This window comes from Syngnathus typhle, linkage group LG17 (genome assembly GCF_033458585.1).
Source record: "Syngnathus typhle isolate RoL2023-S1 ecotype Sweden linkage group LG17, RoL_Styp_1.0, whole genome shotgun sequence".
NCBI lineage: Eukaryota > Metazoa > Chordata > Actinopteri > Syngnathiformes > Syngnathidae > Syngnathus > Syngnathus typhle.
This window is the reverse complement of record NC_083754.1, coordinates 1,696,353-1,706,135: the sequence shown is the minus strand read 5'-3', so window position 1 is coordinate 1,706,135 and position 9,783 is coordinate 1,696,353. Positions and strand designations below refer to the sequence as shown.

Here is a 9,783-nt window from a genome sequence, read left to right as displayed (position 1 = left end):
TCTGACTGAGCTGGACCCACCCCATCCATCATCCATCCCCACCATGGTGCTGTCGTTCGCTGTCAGGCTCTTGATTAGCCTCGCACTGTGTCAGACCTGCGCAAATGAGGGTTTGTGTTTTCATCTAATCTATCATCATCGATCATGTCAATAATCTTCATCTAATTGAATGTCTATACCGGGCAACTCGTCAAAGCGCTGGGTCAAAAACCACCCAATTTGGATGAAAAATTAGAACCTCAACTTCCTGGTGGCTCCAATTTAAAACCCAGCCACTTTAAGGGTGCAAACATTGAAATGAAATGAAAACTCATTTGTAAAATTCACTGTCCAAAAATTGCAACAAAGCCAAAGTAAAGAAAGATTGCATTAAAGCTGCCAGTGATTTTCTTTTAATCCAAAAAGGCCATCTTTTTTTTTTTTTTTTTTACTAAAACGCTGTCACACCATTTGAGAATGAGAATGCCTTTTATGGTCATCATAAAATGTACGAAGAGAGTAGAGCTGCCCGACAGTGCAAAATAAAACTACAAATCATATAGAAAAATAAAGTATATAAAAAAAAAGTGATAGTTCACGTGTAAAGCCATCCGTATAGGCAAGCAGCCATCAAAGTTGCTCCATGAAGGAAGAACACAGTAGTGGACATTGTTAGACGACGAGCCATGCACGCCACCTTTTCTTTCGTCTTGCTGCATGTGCAAGCAAAGTGGTTGAATCCTCTCGTGGCTCTCATCATGTTCTTGTTCCAGAGCTGCGCGGGTCTCAGACCGGATGGCTGGAATACAACAACCGCTGTTACTTCTTCGGAAAGTCCAAGACGTGGTCGCTGGCTGAGACCGATTGTGTGTCCCGGGGAGGCCACCTGACAAGCGTATTGGACCAACGGGAGGGGGTACCACGACTCGCTCAGTCACTCACTCGCGCACCTTTCTGTCTCGCTAACTTTGTCTTTCTTGTAGAAATGGCTGATGGATCGCGTCACGAATGCCATGAAGAATGCCAGAACCTGGATTGGCCTGCGACGTGAGACCTCTGGCAGACGGTGGCAGTGGGCAGACGGAACCTTTTTCTCCTCCTCGTGAGTGTCCCTCCATTGAAAAACAGCTTGTGAGCCTCGGGCGGCGAATGGCTCAAAGGGTTCCTCTTGCGTACTTGTTGCTTTAAATGATGATGGTTAACCCTGGAAAATAGCTCATTATTCATGAACAAGATCTCGGAAAGACTTCTCATTGTTATTTGAGCAAAACATCACTGAAATAGTTAGCACCAAAAATGTTTTCTCTTGCAGGTTCTGGGATCGCGGTGAGCCAAACGACTCGGGTGGACAGGAAGACTGTGTTGAAATGTATCCCTCTGGTACTTGGAATGACGTCCCATGTAGCATTGATCAGGCCTACGTCTGCAAGCGTGAGTACAGATCTTGTTTTGTAACTGTAGCGTGTCACTACACTACAAAACTGGAAACATGCTGGAAAAAGTCCGAGTGGCGTGCGTGACAGCCAGCCTGGAGAAAAAAAAGGGGCCGAGAATGGAGAAGGGCGTCATGCTCACCTACCTCCGTGGCAAGCCAGTCTTGTCAAATTGATTCCATATTAACATTGGTCAACTCTCCCTTTTGAGCACTTCCCAATTTTGTAATTGGCAATGTCTATCGAGAAATGATCACTTCTGCGTAGTTCCTTTTTTTTGCCTGGATATGTTCACCATTTGATCAGCTTATTAATAAGTTCAAGGTATCTCTCAAAACGAGTATCTTCTAATGTGCGCTCTCCTTTCAAATAGGTTCTGTCTGTCCCCTCACTCGATTCTATACTGTCACCTGTCCTACTCCTCTCTGCCCCGCTACGGCCATGGCTGCCGCCACCTGTCCTACTCCTGCTCCCTGCCCCATCTGTCCCACTACGGCCAAGCCTGCCACCTGTCCTACTCCTGCTCCCTGTCCCACTACGGCCAAGCCTGCCACCTGTCCTACTCCTGCTCCCTGTCCCACTACGGCCAAACCTGCCACCTGTCCTACTCCTGCTCCCTGTCCCACTACGGCCAAACCTGCCACCTGTCCTACTCCTGCTCCCTGTCCCACTACGGCCAAGCCTGCCACCTGTCCTACTCCTGCTCCCTGTCCCACTACGGCCAAGCCTGCCACCTGTCCTACTCCTGCTCCCTGTCCCACTACGGCCAAGGCTGCCACCTGTCCTACTCCTGCTCCCTGTCCCACTACGGCCAAGCCTGCCACCTGTCCAACTCCTGCTCCCTGTCCCACTGCCGCTACCACCAAGGCTGCCGCCACCTGTCCTACTCCTGCTCCCTGCCCCGTCTGTCCCACTACGGCCAAGCCTGCCACCTGTCCTGCCAGCCCTCCTCTGACCAACGGGGAGTTCCAGATGTGCACGGGCTCCACCAATGACTCGTGCCTGCTCGCCATGATCGCCATCCCGGTGAGTCGATGCCGAAAAGCATTTCTACCTTCTTGTCGTCGTCCCTCCATTGTATGAACCTTTGTCAGCACCTTCAAACATCCAAGTGGGCATTGTCCAGTTCAAGATAATCACCAAAGTAGCCTTGTGGCATCTATTTGCATCTTCATGGGCAAAGGTCGATTGGACTTCCCCAGGAACGTTTGTCCACGTCGTCCGTGAAGAACTTGAGCTCAGTTGTCGTCTATTGTGTGTACGCAGAAGGGGGGATTCCAAGATGTGCTGGACGGTCTCAGCGTGGCCCGCAGCGTTGTCATCAGAGGACGACCCAATCCCCAAGCAAAGAGGTAAGAACACACTGGCACCCAAAAAAGGTTACTAGCATGACGACGGCGTTTGTGCGGCACGCAGGCTGGTGGTCAACCTGGACGGACGCGACCCCAACGGCAAGAAGGCTACCACGGCGCTGCAACTAGATTTGGACTTGGAGAGCCAAACCTTCACCCTCACCTACAGAGTGGGCGGCAATTGGGGCGGCAATCGGACCGGGGACCTTCCCCGCGGACGCCCCTTCGGAGCCGGTCTCCCCTTCAAGGTGAAAGAATGAATGAAGATGCGTGAAAAATGCCTTTTGGCCGCCCGTTGACCGCAGTCGAAAGAGTCGGAGCGCTTACCCAGCCTGCCGCCATCTTGTCGCTGTCCAGATTGTCATCGAGTGCGGGAGTGGCACTTTCCACCTGGACTTTAACGACGAGCTCCAGCTGGATTTAGCAGGTCCTGAATTTGATATTGGGAGCATCAACTGGATGGAGGTGTGGCAAGTGGCAAGTGATGCTGAGGGGCATCCAGCTTCTGTGACGGTCAACGCCGCTCCCGGGTTGGGCGTCGGCGTGGCAATCGGCATGGCAATCGGCTCCGTTCCAACGTGTTTGTTTGTTTTTGCGCTGGCTTGCCACCGGTTGTTGTCGGCTTTTCAGAAGAGATGTCTCAAATAATGTCACGGTACGATATTTTCACAGCATCGTGTGGAAAATGGCGAATGAAGACACTTTCATTGAAAACAAATGTTCTCTTCTGAAGCGTCTATAAAACAGTATGACAATCCAAAAGATGAGTGTCAACTGTATATGAGGAAATACAATGAGTATGTTTTCTGGTATGTATTGTATTGATTATTTTGCATTTGATTGGCATGTACATGGGAGCCATTGAACCTTCTATACATGACCTGTTGTCCGAGGACCTATTTACAGTAAAAACATACAGATGCATAAAGAAGAGTCGACTAAACAACAGAAACATTCAAACAAAACAATGGATGTCCACAACAACCAAAGGCAGAGTAGTGCTGACTGTACATCGAAAGAGATTTGGGGGGGGGGGGAAATACACTCGAAAGACGATCATCTCCCACCTCTTCAGATTTAAAAACAAGTTAAACGAGTTTTTAGTCTTAAGAGATTTTTAAAAGACGGTGAATTTCTCTTGGTCACTTATTACAAGATCCTTTCGGCATTTTGTTTGGCGCAATGCATTCTGCTTCCCCGTCATGCTCTTGGTGGAATCCTACAAAATGGACAATCGGATCGTTTTGGCGACAGAGCAAGTTTGTGCAGGAGATGAAAAACAAATAAAATATGGTTCGTGTATGTATATAATAGATAAATATTGATACATAGACATAGTGTTCTGGACCGTTACATTTTTATCGGTGTTTCTCCTTTGCTCTCATGATTGTTTCCCGTTTCTGGTTTTGTTCGAGCTCATCTATTGGTTGCTGCCTGTGTCACGTGACCGGAAAGACTTCCGATAATATCCAACATGTTTGATATTGTCTTAAGGCCAAGACTAGGGAAGGAAAAGAAAAAAAAAACGGACCTAAAAGGTCAGCGATTACGCTAAACGATGGCGTTGACGGGAGCGCGTCGGGACTCCGGAGAAACGCTAAAACACTTTCTTAAGACTCCGATTTCAATCTGAGACAGTGAAAAGAGTTAGATCACATTTTAAAAAGTCCCACCCTGCTCCTTGTCATCCTTCTCTTCCTCGTCCATTTTGCGTCCGTGTTTCCGGAAGTACTTGTAGCGCTGGACGTACAGCTTCACAAGGTTGCTGACCTTGACCGGGTTGATTTCTCCGGTGCGGCTGTGGCAGATCTGAAACGGTAAGAGCGGCAGAAATGGCTTGGTTCCGTTCAAAGATTTCCCCGCACGACAATTTAGATGGACTAATGGACTATCAAAAGAATGGATAGTTATTTCTGAACATGGACGAATGGCTTCGAGCATTTCATTGAGTACACTCGAAACCTTGTACGTCGTGAAAGATGGAATCCAAAGGTGTAGTTGATGTGCGTCTAACCTTGTGAACAGCTTTTCTGAGGATATCTTTGTATTCATCCTTGTTGATGTCTTTGCGCTGATAGAAAGGTTTGATAGCGAGCTTCACCTCCTCCACTGCCCTCTCCTGGGTGTGGAGCTTCTTCAGGTACTGTACATTTCATCAAAACGTAGATAGACTGATTTCGAGAATTCAAGGAATAAAATTTTCCCCCTCGTGACAGGGCCGTGAATCAACGTTACCTTGTCAGGGTCTTTACTTTCATTGTCCCAAAAAGCGTCTCCGGAGTTCCCCGTGAATCCTGGCAGCCCAACGGGCATGACGGGTGGGGGTGTCTGTGCGCATCCGCCGCCGAGGTTGGGGTGCAGGTGGGAGGGCGGAGTTTTGGTGCAAGCCACTAACGGCAGAGAGCTTTGAAGGATGAACTGTGCGGGGCTCAATGCGGGCGGCGGGGGTAAGGTGGGAGGGGGAGGAGGGATCTGGGAGGAGGCAGCTGATGGAGCCTGAGACTGACTCTGGTTTGCTTGCGAGAGGATCTGCATTGAAGACCCGGAAGAAAAGCGGCATCGAATCAAATCCTATTATATTGCTGAAATACTTTTTTTTTTTTCCTCTCACCTGGCTGGTCGCTTGGATGAATTCTTGTGCTTTCGCTCTGCTGGCAATATTTGCCTCCTCCATTTTGAAGAGTAGTGCAGTTACTAAGAGGATCATTGATTTAAAAAAAAAAAAAAAAAAAAAAAGGATTTATGGTTATTTCATGCAAATGTGAGCAATGTGTTGTGTGGCTACATTGTACTTAGCCAAATAAATGGCAAACTTCTGCTGTCCAAACTCACATGCAAGAACCCCTCCGGTGGTGCAGTCCACCCCCGTCTGCAGACTCCACGGGAGGACGGGAGCTGCCGGAGGAGGCGGCGGCGGAGGAGGCGGCTTGCCGGCGGACGACGACGACACCGAGGAGGAAGAGGGGTCCGACGAAGACAGAGAAAGGGACCCGAGAACGCCCCCGGCCGACGACGACGGCGAAGGAGGCGAGGCGGCCGATTTGGGCGCGCTGTCGGAAGCGGGCTGCAAGGTGGTGGGGGTGGAGCCCTGGGGCGCCGCCGACGGGCTGGGCGGACTGGACGGCGGAAGAGCGGGGCTGGTCTGAGTTGGGCAGTCGTCGGCGAGGAAAGACGGTTCCGGGGTCTTGCAGCTGCTGTCCACCGTCTGAGAGTCCGGTGAAGACTCCCTGGTGTCCCGCAAGGGAGCCGCGGAAGGCGGGGGTGTACGGGGTGGTGGGGAGGAAGGCGGGAGCACGCTGGTAAAGGAGGACGAGGTGGAAGACGATGACGAACAAGGAGCAGGGCCCGCTTGACCAGAGTGCGGACTGACGGGCTTGCCTCCATCTTCGGCAGTGGAGAGAAGCTCTTGCGAGGCTCCGCTCCAGCCTTCGGATGTGACTTTTGACTGGCTTCCGTCTCCGCTGGCCACGTCTGATACGCCGGCTTTTTCACGAACCTTCTTGACCAAGCGCCGACGACGCTTGTTTGCCAATGTTGACGAAGGGGAAGGGGTAGAGGAGGAAGTGGACGTGATGGAGCCGGGCTTAGTCTTCTTTGATTTCATTCCCACGGTCAAAGGGGGTGGCGGTGCTGCTCGGGCGCTTCGCTTGCCCATACTTGCCAGATCTTTATGGCGGACTCCGACCGACATCGGCTCAGTGCAAGGTTTCAGAAAGGGCGATCTGCTCTCGTTATCTCGACAGAAGACGACAGCGATGGAACCGCCCACCACGGAGCCTCCCGAAGCTCCTCCTGTACCTCCAGGGCCAAGGAGGTCCATACCCAGCTTCCCAGAGCCGATTGAGGTCCCGGTGGTGCTACTCACACCCTCACGCACCAACACGGACACTTTGGACTGAAGTTTGCTTTTGCGAGCGCTGCTCTCTTTCTTGGATTTGCCCGAACGTCCCAAAGCTTTTTTGACGTCTTTGTCCCACACTTTGTCCTTCCCTACCTTCCTGGTTGTCTTGCCTGTCGTTGGGGCAGGAGCAGAATCTGACGTGACCGACAAAGAAGCTTGGCATTTGCTTTTGGTTTTAGGAGAAGAGAAGGACGACGACGACGACTGAGTCAATTTCTTCGATGTGCGAGCTTTCTTTTTGGGGTGACGCCGCTCGGTCTTTGAGGCCGTTTTCGATTTGGGGCTGGGGACGGGTGGGTCCGGGGGCAAGGCGGCTGGAGGTGTATCTTCCAAGGACGGGTAGTCCGAGTCCAAAGCCTCGCCGTCTAAAGACAACGTGTCTAATTTATCCCGATAGCCGTCTGACTCGTATCGGTGATACCGCGGAGGAGACGGTGACTGCGATCGGCTATGACAAGGTTGCCGCTCCGTCTCCTCCCCGCCCGAGTGCCATCGTCTCTTCTTGTTCCTTTTGTGGGGCACGTCTAAGTCCTGCACGATCCGACGCGGAGAGGCTTGAGTGAGGAGAGGGGAGCCGGGTACCGTGGTGGTGGTTGTGGTGGTGGTGACCGTGATGGTTCGCTTAATAGCAAAGAGGTCAGAACCATTGAGGTCCTGAATAGACGGCGGGACAACAGGACGCCCGTCGCGGCGACGTTCCCGCTCTCGGGCCTCCTCTCTTCTCTCCCTGCTTCTTCTCGGCCGCTTGGAGACGTCCCGCTCTCGACTGCTTGAACGGAAGAGTCCCTCCTTTCCTTTCCTCTCATCCTTTCTTGGTCGATCGCTTTCGTGCCTTCTCTGGGCGACGGCGTGGCTTTGCTCGCTCTCTCTGCGTCGATCTCGTTCGTTCTTCCGATCTCTGTCTTGGTCTCGACCTCTGTCGCGGTCCCTTTCTTTCTCTCGTTCCCGCTCTCGATGGCGTTCCACAGAAGGGCTAGAGAAGGAGGCTCTGCCGTGGTTGTCTCGTCGGGAGGAGCTGTGCGATTGTGATGTCTCGGGGCTATTGTGGTGCGTCTTCTTTCTCTTCTGACTACTACTTCTGCTGCTTCTTCTCCTTCTCCCCTCCTTATCGCTCTTGTCCCCGGGCTTCTTGTCTCGGCTCCTTTCTCCATCTCCCTCCTTGTCTTTCCTTCGTTTCTTTCGCCTCTCGTCTTTCTCCCGAGCCTTTTTATCCTTGCTCCTCTGCCGGTTGTGCTCTTTGGAACCTTTGGAGGAATTGCGAGTGGCGCTTGCTTGCTCAGCGGTCGGGGCGAGAGAGGAAGAAGGTCTCGGGTCAGCAGGAGGAGAAGGGGGAAGCTGGGAAGGGAGTGGGGACGAACTCGGAAAGGCGAGATATCTTTCCTTCCTCCTGCTGACCAATTTCCTTCGGAGATCCTCCATTCCAACGACGGGCTCATCCTCCGTCTCCCTGTCCACCTCCCAGTTACTATCGGCGCATACAGACACGAAGCCATCCCCATCTAAAACGCGGAGGATGCGTTCTGGTTTGGGATCGAAAAAGGTGATCTTGGGAGAGTTCAGGGCCGTTCTCTTGCCGCCCACACCTCTCTCAATGGCCACAACAATCTCCCCCTCTTCAATCTCAGAGTGGTCCGAATCAGCCCGCTCTCTCTTAACTCGACTTTTGCTGGCGCTGTAGTCAACTCGTCTTCTATGAGGGAGTTGGGCAGCTGACGGAGGAGGGCTGGGTGGGTCACTGAAAAGGTCAGTGGAGTCTGGAGGCTCCTCTTCTTTCTCCTCGTCAATTTCTCCTCCCGTTAGGTCTTCGGTTAGCTTGCCGCATCCGTCGTCATCGTCATCCGACGCTGGCGAACCGGTCGGCTCAAACGGATCGTACTTCTCTCCTTCATCTTCCTCGGTCTTTCCCTCTTTTTCCCCCTCGGTCGGATGGAAGGGATCATAGATCTCCTTTTTCTGACCTTCTTTCACACCTGACTGTGATAAACTGCGAGGGAAGGATTCCGCAAAGGTGGCTTTGGATGTAGAAGACACCCTCACCAGTTCGGACCCACAAGTCTGACCATGGTTCTGAAAAATTGCCGAGTTAGCGCAGGGAGAGGATGATGTCGATGAGGGTGAGGACTGATCAGAGGATGGAGATGATCGAGACAAGGAGGGTGAGCGACGAGGGGGGCTTCTGACAATCTCTCTTTTGGCGGTGGGTGAGCAGGAGGCGGCAAGCCTCCTTTTCAAGCCCGATGCTGACGTCAGGTCCATGGGGCAGGACAGCTGGATGTATGAAGGTTGGTTAGCTGGACCTAGGGCTCGGAACCGAAAGGAAAGGCACCTGACAGAGAGGAGAGAGACAGATGCAGTCTTGATGTAAATTTGCTCAAGTGAAGAGCGACATTGGTTTCTTTGAAGCTTTTATTCTCGATTTAGTTTTCTCGAACATTTGCTATGTACGTTGGGAGAAAACTGCTACAGGCTGCGGCACCTTCAGTTACGTCATGACACCACTCTCTCGCCATCCATCCATCCATCCATCCCACAGTATCATGTGTGTCCTTTCCGTTATTAATATTGATAATATAGATATTCCAATTAGTGCGAGTGCACAACGTCTCGGTTTCTAGTGTCAATAACATTACAAGAGGGCTGAGACCATTCTTTTTTATTGATAAACCAGACAGCGGCGCTTTCTATTCCACTATTGGTATTGATCGTTATGGTTACGGATAGAGGAGGAAAATGCTCAGGGATGCTTCAGCGTTACTTACAGTCAGTCTTGGTCTTTATCGCCAAAAGGAATGAAGACGTTTTGAAAAGTTATCTATGTGGAATTTAACCGCACAACCAAGTGGTCACCTAGCGAAGCTAAATTAGCGGAGGCTACCTAGCCAAATGTAGCAACTATGGGTAGTGTGCGCAAATTACCTCAAGTCTTGTTACGGCCAGTTGACGGTTTCAACGGGAGCAATGCACATAGCGGATGATCTTTTTATCACATGAGATTTGACGGAAAAGAAATCAGAAACAATCAAAAACTGGTTTTATGCGTTTTACGAACGCAACAGCGGCTCAGTTCCATCAATCTCCGCCATTTTCCACTCCCTCAAGCGCATGACAAAGGATTGTG

General features: G+C 51.3%; 2 protein-coding genes across 3 annotated transcripts; one reads left to right on the top strand and one right to left on the bottom strand.

Annotated features, from left to right (window-relative positions):
- Positions 1–622: 622 nt before the first annotated feature.
- On the top strand, positions 623–3,753 carry LOC133170731 (uncharacterized). Its single transcript, XM_061303860.1, has 8 exons — positions 623–638; positions 753–895; positions 963–1,081; positions 1,292–1,410; positions 1,786–2,438; positions 2,679–2,764; positions 2,829–3,012; positions 3,122–3,753. Exons 1-8 carry the CDS (start codon positions 623–625, stop codon positions 3,410–3,412), a joined length of 1,611 nt encoding a protein of 536 aa, XP_061159844.1. The 3' UTR covers positions 3,413–3,753.
- scaf1 (SR-related CTD-associated factor 1) lies at positions 3,565–9,759 on the bottom strand. 2 transcript variants are annotated; one of them, XM_061303581.1, is made up of 6 exons: positions 9,582–9,759; positions 5,597–8,991; positions 5,376–5,458; positions 5,000–5,293; positions 4,779–4,907; positions 3,565–4,573 (listed from the first exon to the last, which is right to left on the bottom strand). In XM_061303581.1, exons 2-6 carry the CDS (start codon positions 8,919–8,921, stop codon positions 4,424–4,426), a joined length of 3,981 nt encoding a protein of 1,326 aa, XP_061159565.1. In that variant the 5' UTR covers positions 8,922–8,991; positions 9,582–9,759; the 3' UTR covers positions 3,565–4,423. The 2 variants fall into 2 exon arrangements, with proteins under 2 accessions (XP_061159565.1, XP_061159567.1); XM_061303583.1 differs by lacking the exon at positions 9,582–9,759 and adding an exon at positions 9,425–9,572.
- Between the last annotated feature and the right edge of the window lie 24 nt (positions 9,760–9,783).